The 14,022-nt window shown below is 36.6% G+C and overlaps 1 protein-coding gene across 2 annotated transcripts; it reads left to right on the forward strand.

The window, feature by feature from the left end:
- The first annotated feature begins 1,827 nt into the window (after positions 1-1,827).
- SRP54 (signal recognition particle 54kDa) lies at positions 1,828-13,786 on the forward strand. Of its 2 annotated transcripts, none has more exons than XM_009319368.1 (15): positions 1,828-1,939; positions 3,415-3,506; positions 4,093-4,177; positions 5,130-5,234; positions 6,474-6,540; positions 6,630-6,687; positions 7,390-7,540; positions 8,486-8,634; positions 10,030-10,130; positions 10,233-10,319; positions 10,771-10,844; positions 11,092-11,200; positions 11,949-12,119; positions 12,571-12,666; positions 13,324-13,786. In XM_009319368.1, the coding sequence occupies exons 1-15, from the start codon at positions 1,862-1,864 to the stop codon at positions 13,413-13,415; spliced, it is 1,515 nt and encodes a 504-aa protein (XP_009317643.1). In that variant the 5' UTR covers positions 1,828-1,861; the 3' UTR covers positions 13,416-13,786. The 2 variants fall into 2 exon arrangements, with proteins under 2 accessions (XP_009317643.1, XP_009317642.1); XM_009319367.1 differs by having other exon boundaries at positions 1,836-1,939; positions 12,571-12,743; positions 13,324-13,785.
- The last annotated feature ends 236 nt before the right edge of the window (positions 13,787-14,022 follow it).

Genomic DNA, 14,022 nt, shown 5'->3' on the forward strand with positions numbered 1-14,022 from the left:
TTTTGAACATCTGTCTTGCTGACACCCTTTGGTAGATCATGTTAATGATAATGCTTTTTCAGAATCATTCTGCAAGAATGTAACTTGTATGCCTTGTAAGGAAAACTTGGAGTTGTCCTACTTTAGATGTCATGTAGAAGTCCTCTTCCAGTAAAGTAAGAAGGTGGACATCCATATCTGTTAGTGTACTGATCTGCAAATATTTTACAGGCAGAGTTCCTTAGGAAGCATAGACTTTTTTTTTAATTAAATATTGAGATGGCGTGTTGTCATGAATGTATGTCACTTCGGAATTGCCTGTGCATACAATGTATGTTAAATCTACAATGTGTAAATATATTTATTTGCATCATTTGCTACATCTGAGGCCTGTACTTAGACTGAATTTATTTATCCTACATCTTCTGAAACTTCTGGAGACTTTGTTCTGCGTTGTGGCCTCAGTATTGGAGGGGTTGGACTGGCAGTTTGTCTTTTGTTTTTTTTTTACCTGCTAACTTTGTGACAATATTAACTCCCAATTAGGCAAAGCAGTCAGGCGGTTGGCTTACATGGGTGACTTGTTTTATCTACTTTGGAATATATCTTTGTACTTATAAACAAACACATCATAAGCCTTGTTTTTTGAGGCCTGTACAGCTAGTCAATCTCGGTGTGTATATGGTGAGCTGCTTTCTGTCTCACCTAGGTTGGAGCCCTCTCTCTTAAGTAAGAATGTAGCTAATGGTGTATTCTTCATTTTACTGAAGGGACCAGCCTTTCTTGTCTGTTTTCTTCTCTACCTATTTGAGGGGTGAGGGGGGGAAGTCCAGAAAATCTTGAGAACTGTCAGCTACTTTGATGACAGAGGCTCTCATTATTGGGAAGTTTGCTTTCAGTTCTGAAAGGAGGAACTCAAATATGAGATTCTGAATTCAGCTATCAGCAAGGGAGTAGTTTCAGCTGGGTATGAAAAAACAACTGTGAAATTGAAGATAAACAAGAAGAATTGGAAGTGCTCCATTTCAGCAGTAACTATGATGTTGCAACTTTTTTTGCTCTTTAGACAAGTTTTGGTTTGCCCTTTCTCAGAATTTGATTGCTGTTTCTGCCATGTGTTCTCCTGAATGTCTTGCTGCCTTGTGTAGGAGGTGGAGTGGTTTAGCATGTTGACTAGACTATGCATACCCTCCAGAAATTAACTTTTTATGGTTTCCTAACTCCAAGTTGTGGTATGCTTTATGCTTATGTGTAAGATTTGTGCCTGTAGTGAGCAAAAATAGTCTGGTTTTCCAATAAAGACGTTAAAAAAAAAAAAAAGTGAATTGTGCTTATTAAAATGCAAGTATGTAGGGTTACTGAAATGGGAAATTTAGTTTGATTTAGGGTAAGGTAGATAAAATAGAACTGATCGATAATGTTCAATTTTGCTAGCAAAATATTTTGCTTCTGATAATACTGTCTTTGCAGGATGCAGAGCTTCTAGGCTATTCTGCATGATTTTATTCTGTTGTGTAACATACTGCTGATAAGAAGATAAAAAGCAGTTAGCATTCTTTCTGGAATTCTGTCTGGACTGTTTTTTCATGGTGAATTCAATGCACAAATATTATTCCAGACAGTGAAATGCTTCCTAATTGCAGTGTGGTGTCTCTATTTTTAAGTAGGCCGTCAGGATAGCCTAAAATTAGCTTCAGGCCAATATTTGCTGAAAATAACTCTAAAAAAATTAAAACTTGAGTACTTTCTGGAATGCAAAGCAGGTTTCTTAACCCAAAAGATACTGGAATAATTAATTTGCGAAGGCATAGCTTCAACTAGTTTTACATTTAATTTTTAATTGTTTTCCAGATTCTTCTGAGTTGTACTTGAAGCCGCCAAAATGGTTCTAGCAGATCTTGGAAGAAAAATAACTTCAGCATTACGCTCACTGAGCAATGCTACAATTATCAATGAAGAGGTATGTAGTATGCATATGTGATTGCTTTCTAAATGTTGGTGCCAAGTTCTGAGAAGAAGTTCTCAAAGGCTGATGAGAAGCTTGAAGTAGGTTGATGTTATCCCAAAGCTCTTCTATTCCTTCAAGTAAAATTTCTAACTAGAAGTTTTAACCTCCTGATTGTACTGCCAGAACTTAGAACCAGATGTAGACATGTATAATCACTCAGGGATAGTGGGTCCCACAGTCAAAGGGTCCTTGAGCCTGGTGGCTGTTCTCATGGAGATCGGTGTTCTGAGGAGGTGAACGCTGGAGGAGGCAATATGTGCCTAAGTTTTGGTGGAAGGTAGGCTGTGAGACTATGTAGACTGCTCCGATTTATGTGTGTGTGCACGCAGCCAGACTATGGAGTTGTGTACTAGGCTGCTAGAAGCTGAAGCATGGAAGAACAAATAGCTTTCAGTGTAAACTTTGCTGTCTGAAATGTGAGGACTATGTTATGTTTGCTGCTTTTATATTCAAGCCAATACAATGTGTGGTTCTGGAAGCTGTTTGACTTGGTATAGTCTGTATTTTTTTTTTTAATTAAGAATTTGAAATTATAAATGTTTTCTGTTATATGGACTGAAAAGCAAGACGGAAAACTAACTGATGTGGTGGTTTAGAAGTGCCTCTGAGTAAATAAATTGCCAGAAACTTTTCAGGTAGACAGACAGGTGGCTTAAAGTAACTAAAAAGTAGGCTTATCGAGGGTTGCAGGGTTGGAACTTGTGCATAGAGGAAAGGTTTTAACAAATCTTCAGCTGGGAGACAACAAATCCTTAACTGAATCAAATACAGCCCAATTAATTTTTTTCAGCAGTAGAGACTTTTCTCCTGCAAGAGCTCAAGCTGTGCAAATGAGGCCATTTATGCAGGTGTTACTTTCAAAAAATCTTTTTGTTCAAGACTTTTCAAAGTGAAAAGAACTACTAAACTGGGTTCCTAACTGAGGCACCTGTTTGCCTAAAAGGCGTACCCCAGAGCAGCAGTCCAGTTTCTGCTGAGAATGCAGATAGCAGTGTGTCCGTCTTGCATTTAAGGAATACTTTTTTTTACAGAGATTATGTTGTGTTAAGAGATTCTTTTGTGGCTTTCTGTTACAGCTGTCTCTAAGGAGTACCCGTTGGGAAGTTTAGAAAGTCTTGCTACCATATGAGCTGCTGTTGTCCTTAATGCAATAGCAAGTGTCCTATGTTACTTTGTTACAGTGTGCATATTACAAATTGAGGACCCTTCTTTTCCAATATTACCCTTTCAAATTTAAATTGCATTTACATAGGAACAAACACATAGACTTTTTTATGTGTCAGTCAATGTAATGATAGGACTGCATGCATTTAATTTGTAAAAGCCTTGGTTATATCATAAATACACTTTCACATTCATATTTTGAACTAATACTGGCCTAGTCAATACTGTGTATTATAAAACCATTTTTCTTTTATACTCCAAAGGTTTTAAATGCTATGTTAAAAGAAGTATGTACAGCATTACTGGAAGCTGATGTTAATATTAAACTTGTGAAGCAACTCAGAGAAAATGTCAAGTAAGTGAAATAATCAAAATGCATTTAACTTCTAATGTTTGTAAAAGTTGTAATGTGAGGTTACAGAAGAATAACTAACTTCTATCTTTATATGGTTTTTCTTAGACACACTCAGTTTACCTTTAACAGAAAAATACAGTTTGAACTAAATGTCTAGCCAATTCCATCAAAAGAATCTTTGTCCAGTTTAGCCAGTCATTGCTGTTATAGTCTTGTCTCAAAAAACTGTTGCTGTCATCAGTTGAGCGGTATGATAAACAAGTTCTTTGTTACTTCCTAGACACCTCAACTTCACATGTTCTGTGCTGGATATAAATAGATCTGTGTATGTGACCAGTACTGTTACCTTGGCTATTTTCAGATGTGTAATTCAAGTAGATTCAAGTCTGAAAGATGCAAGTATTTCAGAAACCTGGCTTTGTCCTGCATACAGAAGTAATATCTCCAGTGCATGTCTCTTAAATACATCCTATCTGAAAACTCAAGGCAAATCAGGCTGCTGTTCCAGTTGCAAAGACTTCATTTATTACTAGGTTAAAGTGATGCTTTAAGTTACAGTAGTGTTTCATGGTTTTCCTAAACTCAGGTCTGCAATTGATCTTGAAGAAATGGCATCTGGCCTTAACAAAAGAAAAATGATTCAGCATGCTGTCTTTAAGGAACTTGTTAAGGTAGGACTTCAAAATTCTGTATTACGTCACTTTTCTTGTACAGCCTGGGCTGTGGAAGCAGTACAGTAGCAAGCCAAGCTTTAAGGTTATTGTGCGGTACCTACAGTTATGTTTTCTGTTGTGAGGCTACTTACTACTGCAAACACTAGTATTCTTCTGATTGAAACTACTTCCTGGGCATCTCTCAGACCAACTTTGATTTAAGCTTCAAGTCCAGCTATTCTTACTCTTCAGTTGAAATTTAAAGACAAAATAAGGGTAAAGTACTAATAGCTTCTGGACTGTCTTTGGTTGTTCCAGAAACACGCCTTTGCTACCTGCGTGAAGATTTGTTCAAACTACTTATAAGCCTTTGAAAAAGTCTTAAGTAACAACCCAGCAATTCATGGCAACATTTCTCTTTAATCTGCCTGCTTTGTCAAATCAGCACGGGGGTATCAGTATTCTGTCCTCTTTCTAGTTAACAGTATAGTCTTTTGTTATGCTGTAGTCTGTGCCCACCCATATGATGGCTCTCTGGAATGTATGTACCTTCTGCTCTTTTGAGAAGTGAGGCGGCAACCCTAAAAAGTCTTCTGTACTGTAGGATTCTCACCAGAAGAGGCCCATCTTGAGCAGTGATGGTGGGGTGGAGGTCATGTTTCTGTGTTGGTTGTTACACTTGTGCCATATGTACAGGCCACCCTGACTTTGGTGCTTGGCGTTAGAAAGAAATTAACACTGTTACTGTTACAGAATTATTATGCATAATACTATATACTATAGATATCTTGCATGGGCTGTTGCTGTTCACTGTAAATCAGCAAGGATCTAAGCCAAATGAAGACTAGAATATGCAAAAATTGGCTTGCTCTATTGAATATAAAGCCAGGCACCCAGCGTGACCGTGACACTGACCGGTGTGTGCTTCTGAAATTCAGTTCTGCAACATATATTGTACTTTGCTCTATAGCTTGTAGATCCTGGAGTCAAAGCATGGACACCTACCAAAGGAAAACAGAATATTATAATGTTTGTTGGTTTGCAAGGAAGTGGTAAAACAACGACCTGTTCAAAGGTAACTTGCACTGAATCTGTTTGCATGTCTCTCTTTCTTGGGGGGTGGAGGTGGTCATTGGATTCCTTTGGTAGGATTTGCTTGTGATCTGTGCTGTTTCTATAAGTAGGAAAATACTAACTGATTGCAATGTGGAGATATTTTTGTAGAGTGGTTTCTGAGATGAGATGAACGTCTAATTCTTTTGGGGCAATTTATGGCTTGTAGGACTTCCTTCAAGATTTTTTTAAACTAAACTCTTGATGAAATGATACCATATATGGATAACAAAGATGCTTTCTATTCCTTGCTTTCTGGGTTTAAGACTAGTACTATGAATGGAACCTATCTCATTCCATTACCTATTTCCATTACCTATTTAGGGGAACCAGTAGAAGTTGGCCCCTGTGTTAGATAACTCAGTTAAGTATGAGTGGGTGGTATGAAACCTGTTCTAGCCCCAAATTAACTGAGGAAATCTGGATTTGTATTTTTAAGGCTAAAAAAGAATGCTCTGAATCAACACTTAACCTATTTATGATGGTTGTTGGGAGGAAAAATTATCCTATGGAAAAAGACTGATGCATCTTTGGTTTTTTAGTCATCTGCTTTTGAGATTCATGCATAGGCTATACCGAATATATCGCTGCCCTGATTTCATAAGACTTTCCTAGTGCTTCTGTAGGTGAACTACATTGTGGAAGTTTGTTTGGTCAATCAAATGTTCTGTGAATGTACATTGTACCAGTGAAGCTGAGTGTTGTAAGAAAGTAAGGATTCCATCCGTTACTTTAAAACATGTCCTTGCAATGGAAATATCTTTGTTCCTCTGGATGTACAGAAACAGAGCTGTACAAGTTGTAGCCGTTACAGTACTTAATACTGAAGTAATTACTGCTTTGGGTAGTTTCTAAAGCTAGTCTTATCTGCAGTATTAACAGTAAGCAGAATCCAGGAGTTAGTAAAATGGGAACTGGAATTATTTGTAGTCATTTCTAGCTCAGGAAACTGAAATCAGAAGCAGAATCAAGCAGCTGTTTTCGTCTCGTCATTAATAATTAGATGTATAACATACTTTTTGAAATAACGGAGATGCTAACATTTGATACTTGCACAGTGTCACTAAGCAGTCTCAGTTATAGGAAGGCTGGCTTGACTTTTTGTCCTCTGTATGTACTTCAGTGACTTATAAGCTGTTATAGTGTCATGCTTTCTAGTGGGATTTTGGTGTAACTAGTTGTTTTGGATTTCTTTTCACAGTTAGCATACTTCTATCAGAGGAAAGGTTGGAAGACGTGTTTAATATGTGCAGACACATACAGAGCAGGTAATACAGTCTTTAATGATGTGGTTCTTTATCTCTAATACTTACAGATTTTTTTTTTAAATAGTCCATTGACTGTACCTGTCTTACAGGTGCTTTTGACCAGTTAAAGCAGAATGCCACAAAAGCAAGAATTCCCTTTTATGGGAGGTAAGCATCCTTCAGAATCAGTTTGGAGAACAATTCAACTCCAATGATGTATTGTTCCTTATTGAACATCTCACACTAAGCCCCATTCAGTGTTGCCTAATTACTTAGATTTTACTATAATACTTGCTCTGATCAGATGAAAGTTGTGCCTAGTTCAGTGTATTGTCTGCCAGTAGCAGCAGGTAGGGATAGTGTGAAAAGAGATCGGGGGATAATTCCCTAGAATGTTCTCTCAGCGTATAACAGTTTATAGGCCTTTACCAGACACATTCAGATTTTCAGGAAGTATCTTTACAGGTCAAAGGATACGATTTTTTTGGACCCTTAATTTTTATTGTCAAGTAGGGGCAGCAGTGGACTTAAAATAGCTTTTATAAAAGCAGTAAGTAACTTGCCCCTAAGCTTCACTGAAGGTGTACTGTCTAGGTCCTCAGTTAAATCTTATTTCAGAGAAGGGCTAGTAGAACTTAGTGCAGTCTTCAGCAGGTGAGACAGTCCTTTGTGCTTCAGTTCACTGAATAGTAAGGGCAAATGGCTTAGGAAGGCATATTTTTAATCAATTTTTGCTTGACATAAGAGGAAGTCCCTCTTGAAATCCAGGTAGATTTACAGTTAACAAGTTTACAGCCAAGTAATGAAAGTTTGAATTAGTTTTTTGGGGAACAAAGAATTGCATATGTGTATGTTTCTCTTTGTGATCAGTTATACAGAAATGGATCCTGTAATTATTGCCTCAGAAGGTGTTGAGAAATTTAAGAATGAAAACTTTGAAATAATCATTGTTGATACAAGTGGACGTCACAAACAGGAAGACTCTTTGTTTGAAGAGATGTTACAAGTTGCTAATGCCATAGTGAGTAGTTTCAAAAAATACAATAACTTTTGTTGTAGTAATTTGACTATTCAATTATATATATTTTTATATATATATATTTGACTATACAGTTCATTTATGTTTATCTCCTAATGTTCTGCGTGGAGTTTGCTCCTCTGGCATGTGTCAGCACTTTAACTCCTAGAATATATTAGAAATTACAAACGGATATGAAAAAGCAAGGGCTGGATGATCAGTGCTTGATAGTTCTGTGTCGGTTTTAATTCTTGTATCTGTAATTCGAGGATGCTTGCACATAACTAGACTACCGTTCCTGCTTTAACTTTTCCTTTTCAGGATCTTTGCATTGAGAAACTAGATAAAAGAACCAGTCTGATCTGGTAGCTATGTGTACTACATTTTCTGTGATTGTCACGAATAATTGCCCTGAAACAGAGAAGATGATTGGATAACTTTCAACAGTTTTGATATGTAAATGAAGCTGGTGTTTCTTGTATAGGTTTAAAAAGTCTGGCTATTTTTTTGATTCTGTGGTCTTGCATGATAATATGATGCTTCCCATACAACTGCTAATGGCTAACTTGTTTTCAGAGGAATGGATGTCTTAAAGCTCTTAATGTGAAACCAAATGGAAGACGTTAGCCATTAATTACTTGTAGATACTAATTAGCTTATTGGCTCAGATACTGGCTAAAATCACTCAAAATGTAAGTAACAACTGTAGACCTATTAAATTGTAATATTCTGCGTTGTAAATAAGTCTTTCACATAGTAATACAGCATCAGAGTTTTCAAATGGTCCTTAGACAATACCGTTCATAAAACAGTTGCCCTTTTGTTTTAAACTGCACAGCCTTTACATACTTACTGTTATTGCAGTAAGTTCTGCTACTGAACATAATGCACGAACACTGTTTAAGAAAGCAGGAAATCACTATTTTGTGTATCTCTCTTCTCTCCTAGCAACCAGATAACATTGTTTATGTGATGGATGCTTCCATTGGCCAAGCTTGTGAAGCTCAAGCTAAAGCTTTCAAAGATAAAGTAGATGTAGCTTCTGTTATTGTTACTAAGCTTGATGGACATGCAAAAGGAGGTGGAGCTCTTAGTGCGTAAGTATTGTGATATAATAGCATCCAACATCTGGCCGTGCATGGACAACCATGAAATATGTTAGTGTTTCTTGGAAACCTGTCCTGTGAAAGTGTCAGTGTCACACTGCACAGAATCTGAGATTTAAGTCAGTAACAGTTATGTTCTTACCCTACTTCCGGTGGATAAGATCACCCATTGATACTTAACGTCAGTCAGAATCCGATGTTATGATGTACTTCCAATACAGTAGTGTGTATTGTCACATGTCAGACTCCTGTCTTCTGAGAATAGCATCGAGCAATTATATTTATTGCATCTTGCATATCAGGAGTTTTTACCACAAATATAAATTTGGACTTAATAGATATGGCTTACCTGAAAAGTCTTGCTTCTCATTTAATACCCAAGATTGTTTTTTTCCAAAGGGGGAAAAACTCTGGCTAGTCATATCTAGTGGCCTTAAAACTGTGATGCAAATCAAACTTCTGGATTGCCAGTGTCCAACAATCTGGTAAAAAAATTAGTCTGCAGTCATACTTTCCTGAATTCCATTCTTGTTGGACTTCTCATGTGCTGTATCTTGACAGACTCTGTTGACTAGAAAATGTTACATTTTATCTTCAGCCTTATATGATGGCATGTCAGACTAATCTCCAGCTGCGTTTCAGTGATACAGCTTGTATGGAGCTGAGATGATTTGTCAAAACAGTCAAAGTTAACTGACACCAACTTACTAAATCGTTGTCTGACTTTGATCTTAAGTGTGAGTTCTTAAACTGCCGTATGTATTTTGCCATTGTTTATAGCGTAGTGATGAAAAACTAAAGAGCAAAATGAAAATACCAAAAGCTTGTTCCAGTCGTCACGTGCTTGTATGTGTTATGTCTGCTGTGTTTGTCCTATACTTTCTGTAGACTGGAAGCTGAGTTCATCTAAAAGCTAGTACCAATGATTGGTGAAAAGGTTCTGATTTTTCCTGTGTCTAAGCTTTTTTTCTGTATTGGAAATGAGATTGCTGTCTGTTGTAGGAGGTACCTTGAAGAAAAAGTAATCAATGCCTGTCTCATCTGACCTCTGAATATTGGGATAAAATGGAGATGATTTATTTTTCTTTCTTTCCCCTCAAGTTTCTTCAACTCCGCAATGAAAATAAGCAACTTCTATTTCTGTTGATGATTTCTCAAAGCAGAGTTTGTGTTTTACAAAGTACTAATTAGAGAAACATTGTGTCAGCTACTCCCAGCTACCCATCCTAAATGCTGGGTGTTTTTTGCATTAAAAGTTTGAGAAGTGAGAAAGATATTTCAGAGAGGATGCGTTGTGTTGATGATGCCTGGCTGATTATGTTAATAGGTGGTACAAAAGATGGGTGGTTTTTGAGAGGCCATTTCATAAAATATATTTTACTGCAGAGTTGCTGCCACAAAGAGTCCTATTATTTTTATTGGAACTGGTGAACACATAGATGACTTTGAACCCTTTAAAACACAGCCTTTCATCAGCAAACTTCTTGGTATGTACTGCGTACAACTATACTTAAAAGACACTTTGAATTGGATAATAGAAAGTCAAATTGTAATTTTTTTAATGCCAACTTTGGAGCTTTTTTTTCCAGGTATGGGTGATATTGAAGGATTGATAGATAAAGTAAATGAGTTAAAGTTGGATGATAATGAAGCACTCATAGAAAAGCTCAAACATGGTAAGTTATTCCCAAGGCCTGAATAGCGGGTGTATTACCATGACCTAATCATGGCAGGTTCTCTCAGAGATGTAGACCACCAAGTTAATAGGTAGATGTATATATGCGTATATGTATGTAGAGACAAGTAGCTTGTTTCATGTGCATAGTGAAGAATGTTTTTTATTTCTGTAATAAATGTGGCAGGCAAGTAAATTGAGTTATATTTTTCGAGTGATAAGTCTGTCAGACTATAACTGTCTGTAACTGCAGAATCACTAGCTTAACTCTTAAGTGTGTGCCATCTAAAATGGTTTGGCCATGTTCATAGTGGAGAAGAGGTTTATTTATCTACTTATCTTTGCAGTATAGTATTTACCTTGTAAATATAAAGAATAATAATTGAGAAAGGACAGTAAGACCAAAATGCTAGTGTGACTCTTGCTAATCTTCTTCTTTTGTTGTACTTCAGGTCAATTTACTTTGAGAGATATGTATGAACAATTCCAAAACATCATGAAAATGGGACCATTCAGTCAGATCTTGGTTAGTTATCCCCCAAATCATTTTATCAGATTTTCATTTGTATTTGACAAACTTCTGCTGTAAACTTAGAACTCTTCATTGAAACTGGTGCTAGAGTCTGTACTTTGTTTTTCAAAAAGGTGAAATGATTTGCCTACTGTGATACATAACTGCTGAACTAAAACTTGCTGTCCATATTTCTGGCTGCTTAATTAAAGTTAGCTTTGCCTATTCTGACACAGCTTTTGTTTTCTATTTTTAAAACAAGGGTATGATCCCTGGTTTTGGAACTGACTTCATGAGTAAAGGCAATGAACAGGAATCAATGGCAAGGCTAAAGAAACTTATGACTATAATGGACAGTATGAATGACCAAGGTAAAACAAACTTCACCCGCTATTTCTTTTCTCCATTGTTGAACAAGCTTATTTACAGAGATCTTTTTGGAAACAAGTTGGACATACGGTAGCATCCACAGTGACAGAAAATGACGAGGAGCATTTATCACTCTTAGAAATGGCAAAGAGTACATCTGTGTCTCAAACTTTCTGAATAAGTCTAAATATTTGGAGAGATACCTTGACTATTGCCTGTTGCTGCTCTATCTTGTGTAGAATAGATGGGATTTTGAAGCATTCTATTGGAAGTTAATGTATTTTTTCATACTGTAACTGTGCTGCTTAAATTATTAACACAATACTTGCAAATTAAAAAGTTATATTCATTTTTAATCTGTCATTGCTGTCTGTCTTCCTACCCTCAAATTTACTTGGTGACTCAGCCTGGTCTCTGGAATTCAAGGTGTATTGTTTCTAATCCACCCATAACTGTTGCAGGAGAAGTATGCTCTTACCCTTGTGCTAAACCCATTAATATGGCTTAAGACCAAGTATGCTGAGAGCATAATTTATTCAGGCGACTTTTTCTATCATGGTGATTAACTTATGAAAAAAACAAAACAGCTTTTTAGTACTATTCCCTAGAATATCATGTCTCAATCATTTATGTAAAATTCTAGAAAATAACTAAATTCTCAACAATCATGAGAACAAGTTTGCTACCAGCTGTAACAGATTTTAATGTCAGTAACTGAATGGGTTTTTCTCTCCCGCACTGTAATTGCAGAACTTGACAGTACAGATGGTGCCAAAGTTTTCAGTAAGCAGCCAGGAAGAATCCAAAGAGTAGCAAGAGGTTCAGGTGTTTCTACCAGAGATGTTCAGGAGCTTTTGACCCAATACACTAAGTTTGCACAGATGGTGAAAAAGATGGGAGGCATCAAAGGGCTTTTCAAAGGTAAAAAAAAAAAAGTAAAACGTTAATTAACTTAGTGGGGAGGTCACTTGATGGGTGAACACAGAGGAAATGTAAAAATGTAGATTAGGTGTTGGGAGAAGAGAAAGTGAGTTGTAGTTCACTCATTTTCATGATGTTTGAAAGCTCTTTTATGTAACTGGTAAGAGCTGCACTGCTCTTTGTGACACTAGTGTGTAACTTAACAGTGAAAACTGCTGTATTTTTGGCTTTATCAATGTAGATTTCATTACTACTACAATACTGACACTTTAGTCTGCTACATGGGGCACAGGGACTGTTGATCTTAAATACTTTTAAGTGGCTGATGTGCTAACTTTTGATCGTGGACTTGAATGGATTTGAATCTAGAATTAGGAGGTACAATTCTGAATTATTTTATTTTTAGCCCCATATATTAAACCACTTTCTTACGATTGTTTCTTTTGTTTAGGCGGTGATATGTCAAAGAATGTAAACCCATCTCAGTTGGCCAAACTGAACCAACAGATGGCAAAGATGATGGATCCAAGAGTTCTTCATCATATGGGTATGTGTTGGCTTTTTACAGCTTCAAGAGAGGACTACCAATTACAGTGGAGCATTTTAAATACAGAAGTGAGGAAGGTGATATGAGAATGTGTGCATTATATATCAGTATTAAGTATTTCTAGGTTTTCTAACGAGAATCAGAAAGTTTAGTCCATATGTTATGAATGCTTTGCACTTACCAGTGCTTAATCTAGTCTCTTCATTTGGATTCAGCTCTCAAAATGAGCAATTGGAGTGGTGTCTGATGAAGTAGTAAAGCGATGACTCGAAGCGTGACTGTGGTAAAGCGAATCTATTCCTGAACTTCCCTTCTCTTCTAAGCTTTGCCTCAAATAATTAAATTTGTCAGGAGCAGCTTTAAGTAAAGACTCCCATACTGGAACCTTACTAATTGATAATGGTTTTTTCTTTTGTCTAGATCTTAATGCACAGGTCATCTTAAAGCCTACTTTAAGCCCGGTGTTTTGCAGACCTTTCTGTAATTACTCCCTCAGTTGTCCATTTTCGATAGCCATTTAAACCTGCCTTGACAGACTTGGGCTTTTGCATTTGTATATTATTGAAATAGCATGTGTGCTGTAATGAGGTCTCAGAAGCAAGATAGATGTGCTTCAGAGTTAATTAACACATCCATGTTCTCACTTATTTTCTGCAGGTGGCATGGCAGGATTGCAGTCAATGATGAGGCAATTTCAACAAGGTGCTGCTGGGAATATGAAAGGCATGATGGGATTCAATAATATGTAAAGAAGCCTTAACAAAAATGGACTTGGTTGACTCTTCGTTGCAACTTCAGTGAAAGAATTTGCTTTCTTCCTTTTTACAGTGATGGGGGGAGTGATCTTTTGAAATCTTATTCAGGCTTCTCAGTTTCTACATCTAATTTCTGAAAACTATTTTTGCTTAAATTAGTTCCTCTCCGCTAATACCTGATGGCACAAAGAGTAATTCAATTTAATAAAACAAAATCATGATGTAAAATTTTAATATTTAGAGACACTTTTAAATTGTTTACATCAAATGGCAGCCATTATATTTGTAAACAACCCTGATCTTTGGTTATAGTAACATAAAATGTCACATATACTGTAAAATAAAATCTAAGTGGTTATAAACAAGGGAATGGTCTGTTTCTTCAGTTCTTTCATAACTGTCCTTTATCAGTATGTAATGAGATGACTTCCTTGGTTTGATTTGTTTCTAATGACGGTTGTAACTCGTGTTTGGCATAGATACTATAAGAATAATTCAGTATCTGAAGTGTGCTGTTGCTGCTCAGGTGTACTCTTTGAAGCGTTTTTAGAAGGTGGATGTGCTGTGCTCCAATTTGTACAAAATTTTGTACTCCAGAATT

The sequence above is a fragment of the Pygoscelis adeliae genome, unplaced genomic scaffold (assembly GCF_000699105.1).
Source record: "Pygoscelis adeliae isolate BGI_AS28 unplaced genomic scaffold, ASM69910v1 Scaffold71, whole genome shotgun sequence".
NCBI classification, from domain to species: Eukaryota; Metazoa; Chordata; class Aves; order Sphenisciformes; family Spheniscidae; genus Pygoscelis; species Pygoscelis adeliae.